The sequence below is a fragment of the Xiphias gladius genome, chromosome 5 (genome assembly GCF_016859285.1).
Source record: "Xiphias gladius isolate SHS-SW01 ecotype Sanya breed wild chromosome 5, ASM1685928v1, whole genome shotgun sequence".
Classification (NCBI taxonomy): Eukaryota; Metazoa; Chordata; class Actinopteri; order Istiophoriformes; family Xiphiidae; genus Xiphias; species Xiphias gladius.
In genome coordinates, this window is record NC_053404.1 from 12,867,511 (window position 1) to 12,894,450 (window position 26,940).

General features: G+C 40.3%; 1 protein-coding gene across 3 annotated transcripts in view; it reads right to left on the reverse strand.

Moving 5' to 3' along the window:
• The window catches only part of prex2 (phosphatidylinositol-3,4,5-trisphosphate-dependent Rac exchange factor 2), a 93,699-nt gene extending 67,386 nt beyond the window's left edge, over positions 1–26,313 (reverse strand). For all 3 annotated transcript variants that reach the window (XM_040126659.1, XM_040126658.1, XM_040126657.1), the window contains exons 1-7: positions 25,893–26,313; positions 9,258–9,329; positions 8,118–8,240; positions 6,652–6,756; positions 4,780–4,881; positions 3,680–3,841; positions 540–673 (exon numbers count right to left, since the gene is read on the reverse strand). In XM_040126659.1, the coding sequence (XP_039982593.1) occupies positions 540–673; positions 3,680–3,841; positions 4,780–4,881; positions 6,652–6,756; positions 8,118–8,240; positions 9,258–9,329; positions 25,893–26,030 (836 nt within the window). In that variant the 5' untranslated portion in view covers positions 26,031–26,313. The remainder of the gene's footprint in view (positions 1–539; positions 674–3,679; positions 3,842–4,779; positions 4,882–6,651; positions 6,757–8,117; positions 8,241–9,257; positions 9,330–25,892) is intronic.
• Between the last annotated feature and the right edge of the window lie 627 nt (positions 26,314–26,940).

Genomic DNA, 26,940 nt, shown 5'->3' on the forward strand with positions numbered 1-26,940 from the left:
AAGTTTTTACAGAGCAGCCTATTAATCAAGGGTTCTGCCTGCAGAAGCACAACAATACTTGACAATAAGCAAAAGTTTCATGACTCATCTTGCACTGATTGAAATTAATGTCATATTATTTGACATATTGAAAGATATAAATCTACTAGGAAAACAAGATGTGTCCACAGATGGTAGTTAATACCCCCACGTATATTAATCACATGTTCCTGTTTCCCCAAGTTAAAAAACCTACCAAATCCTTCTCTCACCTGTCTCCCCTACTGCATAACTTTTCTCCCTACTCCCTCAAAAATAAAAAAAAATAAAAAACTCAACTAAAAAAGCTTCAAAAACTATGTTTCCAACAGTGCACCGCTCCCTTTTCTTTAAAAAAGTAAAACATCTGGTGCAGTGAATTATTTATAAAGCCCATGCTCCGTAGGAGTACAGACACAGAGGGAAATTAGAAATTAGCATAAAAATATTTTTATTTTCTGTTCTTCTTCTGCTTTGTAGATTTTGTCTGTAGAGCAATGAATAAAAGAGGGCACGGACACCTGTTTTTCTTCTTGCAGTAGACAAGAAGCTTGTCAAACAGGAAGAAAATCCTCTCCTGTATGTTTCCAGCTGAAATTTTCAGCAGGACACCCTGCATGATCATCTCCGTGCATGTATCTGTGATATTGGAGCCCTGGAAATGGACATACGGGCAAAAGGTCAAACAGACAGAAAAAACAGAGTAAAACAGATGCTTGGACATAGATTGACATACAGGGGAATGCAGGATATTCATTATTGAAACTAGAAAAATAATCTTCTTACTAAAAGAGAAAGTGGCTATGCTGCAGAAAGTTTTTACAAATTACTTCTATACTATTCAGTTTTCATACATAGTGTCTGAACAGGAGGAGGGATTACAAAGCCCAGCCTTTCCTGTTACCTCTCTCAGGGGTCTGTAAAAACACTCCCTGCTTCCTCAGAGTAGATTGCTGTGGGACTTTAAAATATGCAGTCTTCTATAGAATAACATCCCGTCCAGTCAAACTATGTGTTGCATTGTTGCGACTGGTCACCCTATTGGTTGGGGTTCCTGCTGCAAGGGATAAAGTGTGCTGTCGTTTCCCTTACCTTGCCTTGTTCTGGGAATTTATGTACCCCGTTTGATCGGCCCTTCAGAGCTAAAAATAACTCCCATGCGCACAGAGCCGGAAAATGTGCTAAGCATTTCCTCCTGCTGGACACATCGGCGAGCCAAAATCTATCCCGCTTTTTCCTTCTTTCTCTCCTTGTCCTTTTTTATTCTCTTTCTCCTCCCTTCTCCTCCTCTTGATTCCCCAGTCTATTCCTCTATCTCTTTTATTCCTTCCTCCTCACTTTTTATTCTCCCGCTCATTTGGGGCCTTTTAACTCCCCAGCCCATGACCAGATGTTAAACGAATTTGCAGCCAGTGAATGTGTGCACGCCAGACATGGAGAGGCCAAGTTGTCTTGGTGACTTGAAGGGACCAACATCAAACTTGTCCAGACTATGGAGCTGTGGTTCCTTAATGGAAGAACCACCACTTCCCCTTTGTGTTTTATACACTTTCAACACAGCCCCTTTGCCCATTTACTTCTTTTGGTTCAGCCTTATTTAGTTCTCTTTCTCTGTAGCATTTTTCTATCACTCTTCACATCAACCTTTTTCCAAGCCAAAGCTCCACAGAGGGTGTATTCAGTCTAAAACTTAAGCAACACTTTAAACCCCCAGTCATCTGTTTCATCTAATTTTCAACCTTATATTTTTATAGGCAGACAACTACAGAAGAGGTTAAAAAATTGAGAATGACAAAACAGGATATGCCATTAATTAAGGAAAAAGTATGGCAGAAAAGTATGTATTGAATTCTGAAGTGGTACTTGTCAAATAGCTGGAGAAATTAGAGAATTTTACTGAAATCCTTTTAAACTAAAGAGGCCAAGTCAAGCAAACTCTACAACTCAAGTAGATTTTAGGAATACTAATTAAATTTAAACAAGGGAACAGAATGTGAATGTGTATTACCCTCTGCTCTAAAATTAACATATTTGTATGATACACAGTGACAAAACACAGACACTTGCAACACTAACCAACTGGCAATCACCACCCTGTCAAATGCTGGCAGTCGTCACCATGGTGACCACAGCAGGCCATCGCCCTGTCTCTCCCATGCAAGGTGAACCTGCCAGGATGCCCCGAGGGCAGCCAGCTGTGGACCAGGTCAGCACCAACAAGCAATCAGCCTGGGCTGAGGAGCAGGAACAGAAAAACAGCAGCTCTCAGGATCACTACTCATCCCTCCATCATTCCTCAAACACCTACACAGAATTGCAAGATGCAACCATCACTCAACTTGCCCTCCTTTTCCCCCCCTTACTCTCTGCTTTTCTCCTCTCTCCTTCTTAGTTCCATCTCATTTAGAGCTGCAGGGCCTGGCATGCAGCAGTCAGAGGGTCCTGCTCCAGAATGAGCTAATCTGTACAATTAATAAAAGTGCTGAGGAGAAACCGCAGAATGGCTACAGCCAGCACCATGTCGAGTAAAATATATATTACCCCACCCAACACCAATCCTCATGCTGATCATCTTATTCATAGATTGTTAGCTGTGTGTGTATATATGCATGTGTGTATACATGTAAAAGCTTTAGAGTTTACTTCCTGAAACTAATAACTAGACATATGAGATTACCACTTGTATTTGATAAGTGTAACCCAGACTTTTTATAAATTCATCATTATCTGTCTGTGTGCATTAGACACTTTAGGTTTCTTTGGTGTCCACAGTATATGATTATATTCAAGATGTATTTTTGTCATAAACATTGCCTAAATATTTATGTTTCTGCACTATATTTTACTATGAAGGAAAAAGGCCTCACAGAAAGCCAGCTAAATGTCTAGTACTATACAGCTAATACTATAACATTTTAATGAAGTCAGTGATCCTTAAACAACACATTCAGAAAAACTAGAACTTCTCGGACACATGTAACGAAATCTAATGATGCTCTTCTGTATCTTTTCTTACTCATATCTGGGATGAAAGTGTGTTTTCGACTCAGTAAAAACCATCTGTTACTGCATACACCTTAGTTAGAAGCTGTATCAACACTGGCAACGTCTCTTTGTCTGCATGTGTCCATCGTTGGATGAAGCTAGGTCAATTACATAAGCATCCTAGCCTCTTGCCTTACAATTGCCACCACTGTATTCTCTTTCCAAACAGCACTAGGCCTACTGACCCCTTATTAAGGTATCCCAGAATTCAGGAAGAAAACTAATCCAAAGGCAGCTTTCCAGACCAAGAGGTGCAGTCTACCTGATGATGATTGGATCGGTCACCCCAAAGCATAACGGCTTTAACTACAGGCTCATCCAGGCAGAAAGAATTTGGCCATTATGAATACAAGCCATTGTTCCCAGAGAGAAGAAGCAAGCTTAAAAGGTTACAAAAGTCACGCCACTTGGAATTTTTGTTGAATTGCTGGCATAGGGCTAAGTGGCTTTAAATAAGTCATGATTTCCAGCTTTGGAAGGGGAAAGCTCAGCTGTGAGTTTAGGAGACAAAAAAAACTGACAACAAAGCAAAAAGTCAACACAGCTATCTAAGTTGAACTTATTAGATGACAATGGAATCATTAAACACAGTGTACACAGTTTAGTTGAGGCCCACCTCCCAACCCTCGATGTGAGACTGCCATTCCTCCAAAATCTCCAACTTCTCCATCTGTCTCTTTGCTTCGTTGATGCTGGAACACACCGCCTTCATCACATGTAGAGATTCCTGCACCAGAGCATAGTCGTTGTGCTTCTTAGGAGTTCTCTTTAGCAGCTCCTGCGTATGTAGAGACCACACATGTGCACAAATTTATAAAATATATGTTACATGATAGTGCAGGCACACATATACAGATTGATGACTGATTAAAAGAAATCAACTCCAATATGGGGCATATCTGGCTCTGAATCATAATTTTCACATCATGAAAAGCATGAAAAAAATATATATTCCTTTTCATGTCCACTCCGCATTCTCTCATCCTCCAGTGGTTCCTGAGTGTAGTGGGTAAAGCCCCTGCTACTGTATGCCATGATCTAGAAAAAGCAATGGCAATCTCTGCATCTATAGTCTAATCACTGTGTTTTTAATGTGTCGGCTACTATGGGGCTGATTTACACTGTTCTGGATACAGCTGCAGCCACTGATGGCTATCTGTGTCATCGTACAGAAAGAAGGAGGCCCTTGCAGCTGGAAGACTTCAAATGGTAGAGCATCAGATTACCTCCTTCTTATTATTACATCTCTGTGCCTGTGCTGGTTGCTGTTTAGAGAATGCCTGGTTGAATTAATAGATCATAACAAGATGAATGTGACTGGACAGCTCATATCACCAACTACAAAAAGCCTTTGAAAGTGTACTTCATTTTGCTCACGTTTCACGTTGGGAAAAAGAAATTTCAAAACTAACAACTGAGAGTACAGGTATGAATGAGCCCAGTCAAAGTTTCTGAATGCGCAGCTGGGCAGGGGAGTAGGTGATAGGTCTTGTGTTATTCCTACGATGTGGTTTTGCCCAGGAAATAAAGCAAGGATGTGTCAGAATATAGGACCAATGTTTCATTAACAAGGGAGAGGTTGATGTGAATAGGAAGGGACAGCCCTAACTAATGACTAAATGGATGTGGATGAAAAGAGGAGTAGAAGGTGCCCTACAGAGGTGGCACAAGGGTGGGGTATCTCCATAATACATGGTTAGCGTGCACAAGACTCACTCTGAGCAGCAATGGGTACTTGCAGATCCTCTGAATAGGAGCAACCAGGTAACCCTCCAGTGGGACCTCTGTGTTTTTTCTGCCTCCTAGCAACATGCAGTTCTGGAGGACAGGAGAAAAGAGGAGGTTTAACAAGACTAATGTTAGTGGTTCTGTGAGGCCTTAATGCTCATTGTAAAGGAAAGTCGAGGTCCCATATTTCTTTTTTTATTTTAATAGTCATGGTGAATTAATTGTACTAATTGGCCAGAGAAAGGTCTTTAGAAAACCATACCAGAAGGGTTTATCTGGTAGTATTATTGTTTTTTTGTGTGTGTAAGCATGGTGTAAGCAGAAGGGTCATCATGTTAAGTCACTTGTGAGATTTTATGATATCATATCTACTCTTGGTTCGAGATGTAAGAAATTGGCCTGTAGTGTTAATTATAAGTATGTTGATGGCTCTCATTTCTGTACAGTTTAAACATTATCTTTGTTTAAATCAGTTTATCAATCTTACCATCTTAGTTTAGCATGTTAGCATGCTAACATCAGCTAATCAGCATCACTAGAGACAAGCCACTAACTAGAAAATTTTATTAGTGTGGCTGAAAAATCCTCAGATATAGCATCAACTAAGAGTTGGACTTTGCCTTCTGTTGATCAAAGTAACCCTTACCAACATGGCTTAAGCCATAGGTTATGAGGTCAGCTGCTGAAATTCATTCTCACCTCCCTCTCACCTGAAATTTAGAATGAGGTGCTGACCACTGTAAACAATAAACAAGGCTTTATAGCAGTCAGAAGGTCTAAGGTTTAGAGGAGGTTAGCGGATATCCCTACCTTGGTCATTGCAGGACCTGGGAGGTGACCTGAGGTATATTAGCCCATGGCTGAGTGCAGGTTGGAGAGTAACACGAGACCCATATGCCCTTGATGGAAGGGTAGGTCACCAAAAGGTCAAGGCTACAAAGACCCCATTAAATCAAAGTCAATTAATATCTTGGCCTCCTCTGGCTTACTAGATTAAAGACACACACAAACAATAAATCAGACATGGAGCTTTGCAGCCACTCTTCTCTGATGGTGTGTAAAGTATGTGCGTGTGTGTATTAATTTCTCACTCCATCAATTACAGTTTAAGAAAAGGTCATATGCTTCAACACAGAAGCAACCAATCAATACAATTAGGTCTGTGGTCATACTCTGGTTCTCCTGGGTTTGTAACTCGGCTGTAGATCTCGATTTCAAAGCTTTCTGTTTTTATGGAAGTCTTAAAACATAAGGGGTGATGGGGTGTAGTGATACAAGAGTGTGACACTCTGAGGCAAAGGAGCGAGAAGGACGACAATTACAAACTGTCAATGCCAACAAGGAAAAAGTGGACTGAAACAGAGGAAAAAGACTGAACAGAGGAAAAAGACTGTGAATAGCATCAAGTGAAGACATTTGAGAAAAGAAAAAGGATGAGCATTTTTGACCTCTCTGAGTGCACACACATGCACTCAAAAACACACACACATAAACACACATAGTTTAGCAAGCCAGCAGTGGGGATGTGGTCATCTTTTTGTTCTAGCAACATGATGCTCCCCTGTGGCAGTGAAAGTCTCTCAGAGTGTTGGGACAGGAAGAAGGAGTCCGCCCACACATTGGGCAGAGTCACATCAGCTGTCAGGCACACTGGAACATAAAGTACAGGGTTTTACACTGTCCAGCTGCCATGTGTGGGTGACTGTGTGTTTGTATGTCTAAGAGAGTTTGGTGGTGTGTTTTCATATGAAAGGAATTCTTAAGCCCAGTTTCAATCACTCATGATGCCACTTGGAAAAAAAACAAATAAATGTATGTTAGAGCTTGTACATTATGTGCACATTTACAGTCCCTTCTCACCAGTAAACATGTCCGGACACTCCTGATCTTATTCAGCTCCAACAACAGCCTCTGGGCCTTCTCATGATTCCCACAATATTCATCATAAATCTGGAAACGGCTCCTCTGCAAGAGCCAAAGAAAGACAAGGGGATAAGGATGACTGTGGAGTAAAATGAACAATTCACGGATAGAAAGCAAGAGAAAGAGGGTGACAAAGTCAAACAGAAAAAGGGAATTAAGAGAGGAGAACATCAAAAAATAAATTAAGCCAACTAGGGAAATACATAGGAATTATAGGATTCATAGTCAGTATGTATTCTTCTCCACACTCATGACATTCATTTTCCTTTGTCTTTGAAAAGCAGCAGCAGGACCAGATCACACAGCCTCTAAATCACTCACTACAAAGACACTACAGAGTAGCAAAAAAATGGTGCACTGTTTTCAGCCATGGTGCTCTGCCTCAGAAGATAAAGCCAGTGGTGTGGAGAGACATAACTACTACAACTACTAAGTCATAACAACAAGAGGGGACACTAACTGTATGGTATATTCTCCTTCTTACATCATGTTTTCCAAGAAGTCAGTTTATGAAACCAACAAAAAGAACATTTTTTGGCTTCGGGAACTGATTTTACTGTAGTCCAAAAGGGAGTTGTGGAGTCTTACATCAATGTGAACCAATTTGCAGGCCTGAATCACAGAGGGATTATGATTTGAGGGGACCACTGTCCAGTTGGCATATTTTTTACCTATTTGTATTTCTGTAGTAAAGCTAGATTGTGTAATTCTTTCATGGAACTTTTAATTCATCAACAAATCACTACAGAGAAGGAAACTTTAAAAAGGCTGCAGGATAAGAGAAAGAACGACGGGAGAGAAAAAGAAAAGAAAATATCCAAGTCTTATTTGTATGGACTCACATGATCACTCATGGTTGAATTATGGTCTCACTATACCATATGTACTGCTAGATAAGCTCTAATTCGACCTGTATCAACAGCAGCCTGCCACTACTGGCAGAGAAGTCACCTAAAGCCCAACAGAAGAATGGTAAGATTTATTAGACTTTGAAACCTATTATATTCAAGTGTGCCTCAAGGCTCTTCATCAAATAAATGTGATATATAGCAGGAAAGAGCAATATATAACAGTCCTATCAAGCACATCGCACATGTGCACTGTCTCATCATGGGTAATCCTGAGAGATAAATTGACAACATGTGGTGTATCTTATCATTTTCAGGAGTACTCATAGCTGCATAACTGCATTTGAGCTCTGATAGTAGATAGGTTATATTCTTTAGATTACAGGCTCCAGTGAAAAAAGGATTATTGCTAAAAGAGCAGGCATCGGTGCAAGTGCGCTATAAGAGTTTGGACAAGATGGTGATATGATAATCTTGGCTGGTGAGATGGCATTCAGCTTGCCCGAGTAGAAAGCATTAAGTAAAGGCAGTTGTACAGAGGCATGTGTTCCTTACAAAGTGCAAGAAGCAGCGCCCGATTTCATGGTGAGGATGAGGGTCAGGCTGCAGCAGCTCTTCCACCATGGACAAGAAGTCTTTGTGAATGGCCAGGATCTCCTCGATGTTGGAGAATAAAACCTGGGAGAGAAAATAGACATACAGAGACTGTCACAAATACAAGAGTGTATGGTAGTTTTTGTATGTTTGCCAACATTTTTTTCCTTAGTGCCTATGATTGCCCAAATCAATTTTTCGGCAGATGCTACTTTATAGTGGTCAGTGGCACTAGGCGAGGGAATTTCTGAGGCCACAGAACAAAGAATGAGGTTTATTTGTAATGTGCATCTTGGACTGAGATGTGTTTGATATTTGGACTTCAAATATTATTAGATATATTTAAACAGAGACGCTAAAAAAGGAACGCATTTTTAGGATCTGTTGGATGGCAACTTTCTCTTATCACTTTTGTGGTAAGTAAAAGTAAAGGAAAAAACAATATGCTGATGCCGGATGGAGAAAGAAGCTAGTGAAATAAAATCAAAGCATGAAAGCCAGAAGTCTTTTATGGGTGTGTGAGGCTCAAATAATCTTTAGTGATAGTAAGAGCAGCAAAAATCTGGTTAAATTGGATCACTGCATTTCCACTCTGGAGGACTGAATGTCATTCGGTTGCTTGGTGACCCCCAATGACCTCTGTTGTCTAAAACCCTCTCTGTACAGCATATTCCCAAACAAAACATAGCATGAGTAGACATACTCCAAAACATGGGACATAGAGTAAATATCTCCTGAATGTGTGTTTACCTTCAATCGTCAGCAAACTCACTGAAACAGTCACTCCCACTCCCACTGTCAGAGAGCATACTTTATTATCCTACAGCCAGAATCCTTTATAAATAAATTATATTTACAGCTGCTTCCTGGATCGCCAACTACTTCTTTCTCCATTCAGAACTTAGCTATTTTAGGTTGAAAGAGCACCCCAAACAAGGAACACACTGTATTTAGTTTCCAAATTAATTTCTGGCATTTTCATGGATCCGGTTGCTGTATGAAGATGAGGTTTGTGCACAGTGTCAGAGTAAAAGTCAATTACTCTTTATATTTTTCCAAATCTTAAATATGCAGTCCCCTACCTCACAGATTGACCCTCACCTTAACCGATTCCTCTGTGACGTTCTTGTCAATTTTGGTGGCAGCATACTGGTTGAGACGATGTAGGAACACCTGAAGGAAAGAAGAAAAGGAAAGGAACATTTAACACTTTTGAACTGGCCCAGGGATTAAATTACATTTTGGTGACTGATCGTTTTTACCTTTAACAGACTAAATAGAAGACTAGATTTGAGGCTGAAACTCAGCTGCACACTTGGTTGCCAGAACCAATTTGTAACCATCACAATGGACACCTGATATACATGAAACACACTCTTTGCACTGGATGAAAACACAGAATAATTGCAGAGCATGGTATTTCAAAGGTGATGTTAAGTGGCTAGAGCCGAGTTGGAGAGGCCAACAATGTGTGAATTGAGATGGATGGGAAGTGCTCTTACATTCGTTAGTCTCTGAGGATGCTGATTCTCAGACAGATTCAATGCACAAGCCCTTGACAACCAATTGAATGCTCCAGGGCACTTTCTGGGAACGGCAAATTAAACAGATGGGCTTCGAATGTGTTCTTAAAATGTGACTAAGGAGGAATTGGTCTTTTTCTGAACTCTGCCTGAGGGGAGAGCTTTTAAAAAACAAGTAATCCATCAACAGGTACCAGAAAAGAATCTTTATTTTTATGTGTGCAATGCTTGGAATACATTTTGGCAGACTGGAATTTATCTCCAATAAAAAGCTCAGGGGAAACCAAATTGGCAGTATCAAACTTTGATTTTGACTGATGTCTGTAACGCACTTCACTGCAGGTAAGCTATGATAAAATCCAAAGCAAGGCTTAAAAATCAAAACTTTCATAAAATATAAAGTAAATGACAAACTAAATTCTATAGTTCTGATTCATAGTTTCATCAAAGTCGATGTTAAACAACAACACAGTCCCTGATGTTCATATTGCTGTAAAATTTGAATGAGAGCAAGTTAAGCAGCAGAAAATGTTCTTGGCATATCATCACAAACACACTCGTGTAATGTCAGTTTTGCCTTTATGACATTTGTTTTCATTTCCCATGTCACACAGCTAACCCTAACCCAAAAGGCAGTAAACTCAAGAAAGACAAAAGTGAAGATGAGATCTCGAAGTAGAGTAAAGTGTGCTCTTGGATTTTATTATGCCAAATCAGCTTGCTGAAACACCGTGAAGGTAAATTAACCAAATGAAAGAAAACTGAGGCATAAAATGTTAATTTTGATTCCAACTGTGTTCATCATAATACAGTTTAGAAGATAGACAATGCAGCAGGGCTGTCAAAAGTCAGTTTCTGACGTAATCAGTCACTGATCACACCAATCCTTACACAAAACCAATGCAACATGACAGACAACATTATAATAGGCAAAGAGACAGTGGTACAGTGCAACCCAATCTGAAGCAGAAAAACACTTCAGTAGCACAAAGAATCTTTCCATGGTACAGCATGACATAAACTACCAACAGCACCTCCCTAAACACATGACCTACATGATCAGGCTCCACACTGACAGTGCAGTAAGACATTACATTTGTCTTTGCAGTTGACCCTAACCATGGGCATCCCTTTACTGCCCCACTGAGGGCCATAATGCCATCTGTTGCCCAGTGCAGCCACACAGCAGGCAGCCTGACCTGAGCAAGCTAGAATAATACAATCACAAAGCATGTAAACAGCTTACTTTAAAGAGCATTCAAACCAAGTATTATTCCTTGACACCAAACTCTAAGTGACTGGTTGTGACTAGAGTGAGCTTATTGAATTTTTTACTTGATTAATTGTGAGCAGATGGAAAGGTAGTGCGGCTAAATCAGCGGTAAAATCTCCATTTCTAGCTAATTACGAAGCCAATGTTCTCATAACTTTCTAAGAAAAACAAGATGATGTGAAAAAATTACTGAAATCATCTTAATCAAATTGTACAGACATCAAGCAATACTTCAAAAGGAACTTTATAAGTGAATGCTTGAATCTGGGTTTGTGGTTGGAAAAGAGGGGCATAAATAATCAGCCCCTTTGTTGTAGCCAACTCCACGCTGATTACCATTCTGTAGCTGCCTTGCCTCGAAACACTGTCACTCACAAGCATTGGCATCTGATTAGCAAGTCTAATATGTACAAACACGCAGCAGACTTCGACAGGCCCTCAAAAAAGCCTTACAGGGTTTACAGTATAAGACCTTAGCTGAGCAAAGTAGTGCTAATTTGCATCAAAACGCTGCTTCCTATCATTGACGTGTGACATAAAACATGGACTCATTAGGGAGTCTATCACTTCAGTTTTAATAATGAACAGTCTATCCAACAGGAAATAATCACTATATCTGCAAACCACTAATTATACAGTATATCTACAGCTATGGAGGAAAAATATAAGGAGCCATGCTGCAGATGTGAAAGAACCTAACAGCATAAAAAAACACAGTATAATAGAATGCTGGGACTCTAAATCTGATTGTATAGAGATCATTAATTGTGTAATCACCAGAAAGATAACAGGATGTTTGTTTTTGTTGCACAGAAGTGACGGTGTAAAATTGAAATAATATTTCATGTTGTTTTAAGATAAGTATACCACACAGAAAACAGATTTGGCAACACAAAAGTTCTGTATAATTCATCTGAAACACTGATCATGTTATTCCTAGAATTGTGGATGGTTCAGACTTGACTTGTGGAAATGAACATGTCTCTTCCAAAGACCCAGCCAAGACTGCCTTGTTGATGTCATTAAGAGACTAATCCTGGAACAGGTCCACGGACATTGAATGGGAGGTTGACCGACTGACTGGATTAATGGACAGAGTAACAGTACCCTGGATAAATGCCCATTTCCAGGTTTGTATAGTGCCTGGCTGCACTGCAGTACATAAATGCAAAGCTCATTTGCCTAAATGTATTGTATCTAAATCTAGCATTGTTTGAGTCATCCAGATCTAGTATTGTAATTCAGTGTTAGTGGGGAACATCAAGGATTTGTCTCTTGAACAGAAAAGAACATCTGTTCTGTGGTTTAAAGCTTTGGGTGCAAGAGAGTATTGACAGATTGGACTTTGATGATAATAATTAGTAATTTGAAACAAATTGCATTTAAGGGATGATTTTTGCAGCAGTTTCAAACCAAAGTCATGCAAAAGTGTAGCATAAATGTTGAAAACTCAGCCGTGACTCTTCCTCAGACTTCAGATACATTTTTTTAGAGTTAGTTCAGACGAAAAACATTTCCACCATGGTGGCTGTCTTTGTCCTCATTCCCTGTAATGACCAATTGAATTCCAGCTGGACACATTTTTTCCCTAGGACTGGATGTGCTTTCTAGCAGAAATCCACCATGTCTGCACACCAGCCACTACTGAATCACAAACAGACTTCAATGCATTGTAAAGCTCAACAGGAGCTGTTGGTGAGCCATGTCACGCTTTCTGCTATCAGAGATGGATGGACATTTTGAACTGAGCAGAAAATACCAAATGAAAAGTCATATTTTCAATACAAGAATGTAAGTTTATGATTATTAAATAGTGCTTTTTATCGTTGCCATATTTCTAAGATACTTGCAAAAATGATGGGGTAAAGTGATGAACTAAGAAGGCAAAGAGAATAAATAAGTTGGATAATAACAGTGATTTTCTAAAATGTTGTTTCCATTGACAGTTGACTAGAAAGTTAGACTAATCTCCAAAATGGCATCCATCCTCCTTCATACATCTAGACACACACACACACACACACACACACACACACACACACACACACACACACACACACACACACACACACACACACACACAAACACACACACACACACGTCACATATGTCACATGACATATTTTTTTCTTCAAGGAAATTCAGCAGAGGTTGTTTTTTTTCCTTTCTACTTGTCTGACATAGTTGTTTTTTCTGTCCTTAATCATGAATCAACAGCATTCAACATGGAAAAAAAATTCCCAGAAAGTCATTTTGTTCCCTAAAATCCAGGTATAATCACCTGGATTTGTCACTCTGATGGCTGAGCAGGGACAACACATTAAAACCCCATTAAAGTTTTCTTTATTCCACAGAGCAGATGGGTGTGATGAATAGATTGGTCCAATCACTGCATGTGGCCGTACCTGCCATTAATCAACACGGGCTAACATGCTGTTGGCTACAAAGAAAAGGTTGAGGAAATCATGGCTTTACTGCCTGATGCAGTTATGTTCTGATTCCAAAAAAAAAAAAAAGATGTGATACCAACCTCACTTTAATTGTCAAAAATTGAAATCAAGAAACTGAAATCAGGTTCAGTTAGCAGACCTGCAGGCAAAATCATACACCACTCCATCACGAGCTTACTATGACCGAGCAGTGGCTTGGACAGAGTGGAAAACTGCCTCAATCTCACATGAGTGACAGCTCGCTCAATAACTGCAGTTTGCTGAAATTTTCTTTTTGCTCAGGAGTAGAATAGTTGAAATTACACCCTATGTCCTCTGGACTTTAGTGTCATATAGTATAGGAGAGACTCAGGGGCAAATAGACAAGCTGGATGGTTGTTTCCATGCCAACAGAGTATGTGCTGAACCAACCTAGGTCAGGACACTTTGTGAATGGATATTATGCAGTGTTGCCCCCCCCCAAAGTCTCTCCACCAGATTGGAAAGATACTGACGGAAGGCTAGGAACTCCCCCTCTATAGTGATATAACAAAAGGACAATGACTGACATTCTTTCACTTCAAAATAAAGCGTATGTACAGTATATTTGCCAAGACAGAGCAAGTGGGGTGTGACAAAGAAAAGCTATAGTGACCATTCACTCAAGTGAGCGTACAAGCAGATGAAGAAAGAGCATGGGGAGAAAATGCATGTTGTCATTACATTAGACAGCCACACACCCTGCAGAATGGGCTGCGATGGGAGTACAAATCCCACCCAGAGAGCAAAGGAGCACTAAACAGATCCAAAAGAGCAAAACAACGCAGCAAATTGCTCTGACTCAAAAAAGAAAAAAAGAAAGAAAAAGCTATCTCGCTGCTCCCATGCAACAGAAATAAGGCTGAAACAAGTTCAAAGCTATCCTCAAACATCTGTTTATGCATTCAAGTTAAAACCATTGGAGGAGTGGGCAGGAACATGGGGTCTGCTTAATGTATTACATCAAAACAGCTATTTTAGGTCCCTGTAGATTAATTGGTTCAACTGTAGAACACTCTGCTCTCCCTGAAATTAAAAGTGGTCAAAGAAAATAAATTAAAAAAAAACTTTAAATGCAATAATACATCTGTCAGCACAATTTTAAGAACTTATTCTGTAACCAAACCGAAATGGATTTTGCTGTCATTTGGGATCCATTGCTCAAAATTTAAATAGGTCCAATGTGAGTCCATTTACACTAGTCCCCAGAATAAAGTCTGGAGGAATAAATAGGCCTTTCTCAGACTATTGGACAAACTCCCTATTTTGTCCACGATGATTCACTGATCTGCTCTGTTTTCACGATTGGAGAGATGGCAAAACAAACCACATTCATATACACAATTTGCTTTCCACTTTATATTATATTGTTGCAAAAAAGATGTAAATGTATAGGAATATCACTACACACATGTACAGGTAATCCAGTGTATTTTAAGCCATCATCTGTGAAAAAATCCTCTTATTAACAAATTTTTAAAAAAGGAAACAAAGGCCATTCAGCGCCGGAGATAGAGACACAAACAACAGCTTCCACATGACAAAGCCCACTGGAGCAAATCACTAGACTGTGAAAGTATGCTCATTAATGGAACAGTCTTTTTAAGTGTGTGTTCATTACTTTATCAAATTGGTCACAGAGGACGGCAGAGTAAAAAGTAAAGCGCTGGGATAACAGTTAAATGACAGCAGGTAACAGTTGTTAGCAGCTCGGCACCCTCAGGCAGGCTCTCGAAACACCTGAGTCTATGGATTTGCTGTGTGTGTGTGTGTGTATGTTGGTAAGAAAATGAGAAAGCAGAAGTGATAGACAGAGAGAAGGCAGATAGAATAAAACAGAAATGCAGAGGAAGTTCAAGGGAAAGGAAGAGGGGGAAAAAAGAGCCTTGTTTGTCCTTCTTAACATGGCAACCCTGTAGGGAGGATATGGTGCCTTTACCATACTTCCTGCGCAAAGAAACTGCTTTTAAACCGGAATTAAATTTCATGCACAGAGGTCTCCCATACACACACACTGAATTCCTGGTAAGCAAAAACTGAACTTCCCCTGAGAAATACAGACCAGAGACAAACAGTCAGTCTCTGACACTGAGCGCACACTGGGGAAAATCTGAAAAGAGAGAAAAGGCTCTTTGTAGTGATTCTCTCTTATAAGCCACTCCCATCCTGTCTTCAACAGGTCCCAATGACACCTCCAGACGTCATCCTGGCCTCCCCATCTCATTAGTCCTCTGGCTAGTTTTTCCAAACTGGCCCATTTCTCTCCACTGGGTAAGTGTACAGGAAACAGACACTATAAATACAGTGGGGAATGTTAATATGTCTGTCTTGGGAGTGGATATTAAGGCTCATCTGCAAGGCTTAATGCAGGGTCTCCGTTTTTAATTAAGTGCAGGGAACATAGTGAGTATTCATTTCACAGGATCTAGCAAACAAAAGTCCATTTGTCTAAGGAGCACCTGTCTACTGTAATTTTAAAATTCAGGCAGTCTGCATGAGCACAAGAAAACTCCTAAAAATAAAAAATACTGTAGATGAAGAGGCTTCTTTCAAGACAACAAGAGATAGTCCTTGGAATACAATTTGAAAGTTTGTTTTAGGAAATGCCTGTTTTGTGATAAATACAGTAGGGGGGGTCAGGCTTGTAAAAAAAAATATTTTGACCAACCAAGCAACATAATTTGATGCATTTCCAAGAATTCACTATTTTTCATGAAGGGTAAAGAAAAATCTTCTCTTCGAGTTGGTTATTCTTGTCCTTTCACTGACCCTGGAACCCAAGGAGATCTGAAAACAGCTGGAATGAAGAAATTTATCCGATGAATATGTCTGTGTCCAACGTCTGCGCATGACTCCTGGTGAACTCCATGGATTGAGTGACACTGGAGTGAAATGAGCACATAAGCATAAAATTATGCTTGTATGCTTTAACTGAATATCTGACTGTCAGGGTATGCTGGTCATAGCACAGACCAGTAGGACCCAAATGAGGACACAAAGCCAGGCTAAAGTAGTGAAGACATCAGGCTTACAGGCAGACCGGTGAGCAAGCAGAACAGAAACAGATGACCAAACAAGGAACAAAAGGAAAAGTCAGAATAAAAAGAGTACAGAATAAGGTGCAGGTGGGGAGAGCTCAGGTGACTGATGATAAGTAGGAACGATGGATGGATGGCAGATAGGTGAATGGAAAAAGGGAGGAACGAATAAGGACATCAGGTGGTTGGAAGGAGAATGGTGCGTCTAGGGAGAAAACATGGCCTGAGAGAAATGAGAGGAGGCTGAAGACAGGGGCCTAGGGGAACAGAGGAACAGATCTTGACAGTGGAACAGACTGTGGGTCTGTTTAATTTCACCCATCGTGGCATTATAAATGGCAGGCATCTTCACTATACTAGGAAGATCTTTTGACTTGTGAAATTGGATATAAATCAGTGAGACAAGCCTCCAGAAGATGAGAGTTAGTCTTCGGAGACCAAGCCCAGCATGTTTCTCCAAATCCCGTGTGCAGCCAAGTAAACCCTCACCCACTGATAGCTGGCAATTCCCATCAGAGCCACACACCACTACCCTGTATTGATCTCCAAGATGACTAAGCAGAATCATCAGTCTCCCAATCTGTAGTGCACTCCCAAGCGTGACTGTCACACACCCAGATAGTTCATTTGATTACCATTTCAGCCCCCCCACCATCTATTTCATGAGGACTGGCAAGAAAAAAGGAAACCTGCAGCTTCAGCCTCTCTTACACACAACAGAATCAGACACTGTCAGATGAGATTTGAACAACTACCCTGCCAGTGTCTTCGCTTCTCTCACTCCCCCCAAGCACAACTGTTACTGTCCACCCCTACAAACACCCCACCCTGCCAGGGCTCTGCACATTGTGCCTTCTTTTTGTCTGTGAATTGACAGAGCAGGAGGCACCAGGCCAACATGACTGCATTGGATCAGTATAGACCCCAGCATTATTTAGCCCACTTTCTCTTCCAAAAAAAGCAACGATGGAAACTATTACTTACTATACATTCACTTGTTTTAATTGAATAGCTCTTTTGCATACATTTTGTGGTCAACAACTTTATTTTTGCTTTTTCCAAAGTAGTGTACTTCAATATAGTAAATATCACATCCATGACCAAGCAAAAATGTTGTTGAACTTCTATAAACATCAGAAACAAAACAGCTGTGGAACTGACAGTTACCTGGGATCTAGTAAAGAGAAGAGGAATATGTTTTTATGTAAGTGGTTTGTTTTGTAATTTACATTTTTAACAATTAAAACGGCTGCTCTCCCTCTTTGGCTATTAAAGAAACCTTGATCAGGTTTGCTGGGTCGGACCTGTCCAGCTGACAATGCCAGCACTGTCTAACAGGAAATAATATGTTTGCATTCAGATTACCTGGTGGGGCATCAATATTGTCAGTTCAGGCAGCAACGAGGTAAAATCTTCATAACCTCAATAATAGATAATCGGTCTGAAAAAAAGTTTGAATATGAATCCTTCTTAAGGATTCATATTCATATTCACTATAAAGGCCAGTTCAAGATTTAAAAGTGGAAAGCAGAGGCTTACTCATTTTCTATTCCTCAAACAGGGGCCATTCGATGGTATTACAGAATCAGAGATAAATAGTTTCAGACACCGAAAATGAAACAAAAAGAAAGAAAGAAAGAAAGACAGTCATGAAAAGGATGTCTGTAGACAGGGCATGCTTAGAGACAGAGAGACACTTGTCTAATTCTCAGAGCTTCTATAAAAAATCCTATTCAAGTGCTTAATTAAATAATTTAGAGTGAAGTGGAATTTCCCATCGTGTCTTGCTGGGCTCTTGATGTTTGGGGATTCTGAGCCCAGAAATGCAGGATGGACAGAGACATGAATGATGTGGAAAGTGTGAGTTTATCCACAGAAGAAACATGCAAATTTGTCTAGACATTTTCAGTGGACACTTCATCAAAAAAAAGATTTAAAAACTTAGAGGCAGTTGCACCATAGAGTTTGTGGGACACTTCATGATACCAAACCACATGGCTGGTAATTTAATTTTTAAAGGCAATAACTTTCATTGGGCTACTGAGCAACATACCAATTTTTAACTGGTTTTGTAAACATGTTGTAATTTTTTCTAACCGTGTCATCCAAAATTATGGCAATAGTGAGGCAGGTTTGAGAGTGCTAAACCACACTGCAGGCATTCTTATTTGAACAAGCATTTGTGCATATCTGTCTGTGTGTGTGAGAGTGTTCCCAGCAGCAGAACATGCCAGCTAAAACACAGGCCCCCTTGTGATGATGACCCCTTCACACTGCATGTATGTCCAGACAAGTGTCTACCAGAGTCCCACCACTTTTCTAGTTGTCGCACGTAAGCACCATGTGACCAGGCAGCTGGAACTGGCAAAATCAAATGCAGCCTTCTCCTCTGGGCAGCGTGACAGCACAACCTGTGCCTGCTGAGCTGAAGCCATTCGATGGATTTAATGCAAGGGTCACTGCATCCTTATTCCATATGCAATGAAGCTCAATGTTGGCTAGTGGGCAATTGTTGTAAAACTCTGCTTTTCCGGGCCCAGTGTGTGCGATTGTATGGGAGTGTGTATGTGTGTGTGTGTATGTGTGCTGAGCAGGAAACATGCAGCACAATGTAAAGATGGTGAGGGCCAGGAAGGACGGAAATCCTGCTTAAAAATTGGCCTCTAAGACAAAAGCAAAATAACCCTCTCCAGTGTAAGACCCTGATAGAGGGACTTTACACTGACAGAAAGAAGGTGTACAGGACTGTAACCAAACAGTTAACAATATATTCATAGACTAGACTGGACTATTTTAAATTAAAAAATTTTTTTCCCCCAACTAATACTCAACTTCTAGTTGCAGCAAACAACACACTCACAAAGGTAGAGCTGGGCGATTCCTGACTTTCCGAACCAAAGGGAACTTTTTTTTTTATACCTTACCTTTAAAAATATAAACATGTTTTTTTCTACAGTTTTTTTTTTTAATTTAAAGGAATATTTTGAGATTTTGGGAAATAAGCTTATTTTCTTTCTTGAGATGACCGATACCACCTTCGGTATCTGCACAGTAAATATGAAGCTACAACAAGCAGCTAGTTAGCCTAGCTTAGCTCAAAGACTTGAAACAGGGGGAAACACCAGCACCAGAACCTCAGAACATTTTTCCATAGTTTAATCCATACAAAAACCAATGTGCAAAAACACTGTGGATTTACGGGAGGTTAAGTACTGGACTTCGTCTTGGCCGGGAGCAGTGACTTCCTGAAGTTTCCGCTGGTTGCGTAGTCTTGTCGCAGTGACGACAAGACATCACAAACTCATTGTGTCCAGCCCAGGATCTGGCACATAATCCCCCATAAAACCATAATTTGAGATTTTTACCCTTTGGATTTTGGTGGGCAAATTTTGTTACCTTTGCACAGAACCAGACTAGCTTTCCCCCCTTGTTTTCAGTCTTTTCTTTAAACTAAACTAACCAGCTTAGCAACATAAAATTGTTCAAACTAACCAGGGTCTGACTGTACATTTGGCTTCCAGTACACATTTTGGTCAGCACCCTAAAAGACCGATGTTCAATACCAAGCCCTACACTAAGGTCTAAAACCTAAGAAACCACCTTTTAAATCAAACTGCCTTAACTCTCACTATCACGTCTCTCACTGAACATTACAATATTCCATATTTCTAGTAATTCAACAACTTGCCATAATGTAGGAATACATGTTACTGAACATTTCCCAATGATAATGGCACATCTAGGAAATTGCTAAACGTTTTCTTTTGTAAAGATGAATGGATAAAAAAATGGAAAACACAACAGCTCCCGAAGCAGCATTGCTCAATGGAAAGATGAGGGATTATCCCACTCAGTGTTTTAATTGATATGGGACTCTAAATTGGTGCAAAAATCTCTGCAGGAGACGGCTGTCGCCAAGCTAATCCTCGCTGTCATTTATCTTCAGCCTGGCTAAAAAACAGATTAAGTTTAAAGATAGGGTTCTAAACAGGTTAACCTACACATATATCACATAATGCATCTATTGGTACTGCACATACAAAATTTAAAAGTTACAAAATGAGCATCTACAGCATTTCCAATTTGACAAAGAATGCATTTACACTTATCAGGAATGCAGACTATGACAAATCACTGACAAATCCCAAGTAACCCGGAAGTGAAGGTTACATCCTTGCAAATATGGTATAAAGTGCAGGCCCCTTGTGTAGTGGCAGTGGTGTGAAATTGAAATGCAAGTGAGCCACTTCATCAGTTCGGGGGCCTCCCACTGGGGACAGACACAAGAGAGAAACTGCCTGTATTCTTGGAGAGGAGACACTGACCAAATCCAATTAAAAAGAGTGAAGAGTGAGAGAAAAAAACATCTCACCTCTCTCTCTTTGCTTCCATTTCTCTTTCTGCTTTAAAAACACGCACATATACATAGAATAGTCACAGGTTTGTCTATGTACCTGGAATAAGACTAAATTATGGCAGATCTGAATTTAACTTGGCCTTTATAAGAAGTTTCTGAGGAAGATTCTGCTCCGTGATGGGAAAACATGCAATTCTAGCCTAATGGAATCATAATAAACTTTCATGTAGAAAGAAAGTGGAAAAATACACTTCTTGGAAACAAAACATCCAAGATAATGGAAGGAACATATGCAGCCACCGCTCTCTCTTGTTCACACAGTGGTGAACAACAAGAAAATAAGGGAGCCACCTAAAAATATTTCATGTATTTGAAAGAGTACAGGGGATAAGAGGTAGTTGTGGAACAAATAAGTGTGATGGGTTTATCATCAACCCCAAATAAAGACATAAAAGTAATTAAGAAATAAGGAAGAGAGCTATCAGGGCAGAAACAGCATCCTGTGTGAACGCAAAGCTCGCTGTGGAATCAAGCCCACTATAGAGATAAAATAATGTAAGCAACAGTAAATGGCCACAGGGAGGCTCGCTGCATTGAGCACTTTCCCTCAGCCCCAAAACTGCCCAAACCCAGCACACTAGCATCATGTGAGTACATGCTGAACACACCCTGTCTTAACTGATCTGGGACTTTAAAAAGCTATTTAAATAGCTTAGCAATATATGAACAAGGGGCTATACCATGTGATGTCAGTCTCAATACACTTACATAAACAACTTTTGCTTTTGCCCTCTAACCCAGCGTCTCCTCCTACTCGTCCTCCTCCAAATCCAGACAATAGCTCTTAACATTTCTGGCTTCTGACCTCTAAAACACTGACGAATTAGCTTTCTACTGTTAGGAAATAATAATAGGAATGTTTTTATAATTCAGTTGATCTCACATAATTTAGTGTTTATCGAAGACAAATAGTGCAATACTTTTTTTTCACATTATATATCTACTCTGGTAATCGGTTCACTTAACTCCCTTCTCAACAGGTGCCACACCTCCAGAACTTTTAAACTTTTAAACTATTTAAACTATTAAATCTACTCATATTGAGGGAAGAATGACTTGCATGTTAATCTAAACTGAAAACACTAATAAAATTCTCACAATAGCACAAAAACATCTTAAAATAGTGATAAAACATCTCAAATTTATAAGAAAACCTGGTAAAACCTTTTTTAAAAACATGAATACAACAAGCATCCATATATAGCCTGATATTGGACACACACCCACACACACACACAGACAGACACACACACACACACACACACACACACACACACACACACACACACACACACACACACACACACACACACACACAAACATAAAGTTGGTTTTAGTGACTGTTTACACATTTTTGTTGGTGTGTTTTCATCAAATCAGGACGCACTGATCATCAGCATCTTGTGATCCTGTTTCCATCGGTACGCGGGGGAGCTGGAGGTTGGCATGAAGTCTACAGATTAACAGAGACAGGAAAGGGGTAGGAACAAGAAGTCATGACCTTTGAGGTCATTAACTGTCTGTCCGGAGGGTCTGAACCCTCTCATCATGCCCCCCTGATCTGACCTCCTTCAGCACTGCTCACTGGTCATATGTTACAAGCAACTTCTTGGCCCAGCAGTCTGGGCCAACACGACCATCCCAGCCAAGAAGTAAACAGATCCACATCCTGAGAGAGAGAGATGTGGAACCTCCATATACAAACATACACATACAGGGTTCACTTGAACACCTGGGTTTCTAAGAGGCAGTAAATGCTCCTTGTTAGCGGCTGCTTTCTCCATTAGGCTTGATTTCCCACTTCCTGCAGCCATTTTCACTGAAAACAGGCTATTGACTTTAAGTGACCACCAACATGTCTGTTGACCAACAAATTTTCCACATAAAGCCCAGGCAATATAACACAGGCAATCATATCCAACTGTCTTTCAAAAATGAAACTACAGCTGAAATATCTATCTTGAATTTCATCCCTTAATAATCAATAGTTTTCTTAAGAGAATGACAAGATCTACTCTATTAAAATGACTCAACCCACATTTCTTTCATTTCAATTTATCTAAGGGATTAAAAAAAGTTTTAAACATTAAACTCAGTGGTTGCTTCATAGTTCAGCAGTCTTTAGTTTGGGAGAGGAAGGCGGCAGCTGAGGGACCACTTAATGTACTGCAAAGCTCTTTGAAATATATTAAGTTAACTTGTGGCTCAGATCTCCCTCCAGAACCTGGACATGAAAGGTTTCCTCCATTGACCCTTCTTTCATTCTCTCTTTTAAGTGCTTATCATGCAAGCAAATAGCTTTCAGTGTCTCAGTATAAACGTCGAACAATGGCAGCGACTAAGCAGAGTATTTCATTTGACAGTGTGACCAAAAAAATGCAGAAATGCAAAAAGCTCATTAGAGTGCCTGTTTACATTATGTCTTGAGTTGTTCCTCTCATCGAGGCATTTCTAAGAATCATTTCATTGGCTCAAAGCTGTCCAAGATAAACACCAATGTCCACCACCACCCACTATCTCCAGCTATAATTGTTCATTATGTAAAATAGGCCTGAGATATTTCAGACAGCTTCCCTAGAGCCTACCTATCACTATCAGACTACTATGGAAGTTTATTATATGGTATGTAAAAGGTGATGCTTTAAACCAAAGAAAGTCAAATTTAGACTTTCCAGTGAACACACATTAAAGATGCAATCTGAATATTTTCCCACGAGAGGTTTGTAAAGCCACACAATAGGTTCTTACTGTCCTGGGACAAATTGCTCTAATCATCCTTGTTCTCTGTTTTGTTTTCCACTACCTTAGTATTAAAGTATGTGTGAGGTGCATTGTGTTTAGGTCCTACGGATCAGCAGCAACAATCTCTGCTCTACTGTTCAACTTCAGCTACTGACCGGAGCCTCATTGTTCCACAGCATTTCCTAACCTCGGTGGAATTCCTCCTCCAGGAAATATAGTTTACAAGAGAAGGCACCAAGCCCAGCCACTTGCGGAGACCACCCCCGTACCCTTCACCCTCCTGGCAATATCTACTGCTTAATCCACTCCAGGCCTTTCCCTTTCACCCCTCTAGCAATATCCTGTCTACATCTCTCCCCGCTGGTTCTGGGAGTCTCCTGGATTATCCCACCAGGGAGTCGCACAGAGGGGTGGGCTAGTTTGTCCTCCATTCTGACCTCTAGACATACAGAGACTTGGGTGGTTTGTAACTGGTCCTAGCATGGCAGTAGAGGAAGTGGGGGAGGTGAGCACGTGTTTGTGTGTGATCAGATGAAAGTCTTCAGTATGACCCTCTCCCCAGTAGGAGTGTCTTTGATCATCCTGGGTATCTTCCACGATGCTCCACAGAAACTCCCAGATGATAAATACAGTAGATAACAGTGACTCTTTGCCTTTTTCTATCACTTACTAGCTTTTTATCATGCACTTGCATAGCTATAACATGCAGCTAAACCAACAATAACTATCTTTCACTGTCAGATTTCAATCTGAGGCCTCCATCCCAACATGCTCCACCAGAACAGAGTTGCCTTGTAAGGGTCAGTCACTTCTGAAATGAATCCCAGTTCCAGCACTACAGGGGAGATAAAGGAGGGGTGGCTACATTCCCCAAACCCCAACCACCAGGGACACATTCCCTCAAGTAATCACTTCCACCATTTCTCCAGTGATGCCACTTCTAAGAAAGGGCAGATAGAGCTCCATCCCCTCGCTGGTTCATCTGCCCTCCATTGGATACATCTGGGCAGTGGGCATGTGTGTGTGTGTGGGGGGGGGTACACATTCATACATGTGGTCTGGGAAGCAGCGTTTTTAATAACATACAACAAAGTGCCCCCTTGACCTGACTTCCACGCAAATTTCCCATTACGCTGAGAAGCTGCAATGCTGAGAAAATATGGTGAAAGACATCAAGCCAAACACACAGTCCAGATCACATCATATTACTGTGACTGCAAGGACTTTTGCTTTTAAAAACCTCAACAGCCAGATATTTATTTGTCAAATAAGGCAGTTAAAATAGTTGATTGCCACCTCTACACAGTGACAACTTTTCGCACACTTCAGGTTTAAACAGGGAAAAATTTCCAGAGTTGCCCTTCCATCATGTCTTCGAGGTCGGGTGTTATTTTATTGAATACCATTAAGCTGACAGCACATCATTCCTGTGTCACTGTGCAGCTGGAGATGTGTTCCCAGTTGAGTGCCAGCTGAAGTGGTTTTGATTTGTGGCCACCTGTGATGTCCTTGGCAGAACTTTCTACTTCTGAATTTTATCAGAAGTTGGCAGAGGCAGCAGCAAAACTGCATTCTCCTATATTTCCTATGCTTAGTGGCAAATGGGGCAATAAAAATATTGCTGTACATTATAAGTTAGGAGCCTGGGTGTGACAAAGACACAACGAGCTGAGATCAAGATGCCATTATACAAGTGTCTCTGATGAATTTGTTCCATTTTTTCTGTAGTTTTATACGTTGTGAAAGAAAAGATTTGATCCTGTTGTTATTTGTTTATCTGTCTATTATTTATCACCATACGACTCTGTTAGATAAAATTGCCCCAAATGGCTTAAATGTCTGCCAGACAAACCACTATGAGCCTCTACCAGCCTATGGGAAGATGATTAAACATCACACTCGCTGTGCAGGAACTAAAGCTGTGCCATGCCCCTTTGTGACTGCTCTTCCCATTTCACACTTGCAATCTAAAAAGTTAATATCTCCATCAAAGGGATGGGTTCCCAGAGTATTAAAGGTAACTGTCCAAAAAGTTGATTCTTATGCTTGAAATCCTGCTCACATCAGTAAAAAGTAACAGTCGTATGCAGGGGACTTTGCACAGGTTATTAACATGTAACACTTAGTGGATGCGTTATTGCTCTGGAGCCTGATGTACCATGCATACTAAACAGGGTGGCTGTTTTTGTGTGCTTGTGTGCTTTGAGGTTTCATTCTCTTGAGTAAACCGTGCACTTGTGTGCCATCTCTGTTTAAAATTGTTCTCATAACTCACCGATAAAAACTCTAGTGTCCCAACATAATCCCGTTCAGTCTTTAAAAGTTCATTTAGGACGCACACTCGTAACCGGAGCTGTTTTTCCAAGTCCTTCCCGCTTTCAGCTCTGTGCTCACTTCTGCTCTCCTCAGTCATTGTGAGTAAATTAACGCAAAATTTATTTCCTTCGGCAAATCAAAGTTTCACATTACATAACAGGTTTCAGTTGTGAAAGTGCAAAATTGGCAGCATAGTGAAGTGAAGGAGGAACCGGTCTCTGCACTCCAAATCAACGAAAAGTACAAAAAAAAATGCCGAAATGCTGGATGAGAAAGCTTAAAATGCAAGGTAAGTTCAAAAATAAAAATAAAAACAAAGCTGGAAGCTAAGTAAAAACGGGAGATATCTTCTCACTGAGCGCAAGAGTAGAACAACTGGACACCAGTTAGAGAGTTGAGTCCATGTGACTCTTAAACGCTTCATCCTAATCCTGCCTCCCTACTGCCTTTCATGTGGAGGACCGGTGTCAAGACAGCAACATTACGCCCCATATTTTCCGGTTACAGCTTTCAAAATAAAAGTCATGGAACAGGATTAAAGAAAAACACCAATTTACGGGTTTAACCAGATAGTTTTCATAACCATATCTACGATCTACAATTGATTAAAATTGCCGCTGAAAACATTTGAAAATAAATTGCAGGGTATTTAATATAAACTTTCTGAATTGATACCCTACAATACTTATTTTTGATACTTTTTACCCTCTTAAATTGAAGGAACAACTATTGTACCTCTCAGGTAATTTTAGCTTTTCTCCAGTAAGCTTGACACTACTGAATCTTGGACAGGACAAGAAAATGCTCACTAACTTTTTACCCTTTAACCAAATACACTTCAGACACATCAGATCATAAACCTGAGATAATACAAACTTCGCAGAAAATTGCGTAACTATCTGTTTAAGATCAGATGAAAATTAAAAAACAAAGACAGCAGAGCAACACAGACTACAGTTTCACTCCATTTCACAAAGTTTAGCAAAATTTCACTCCACTGCCTAGTA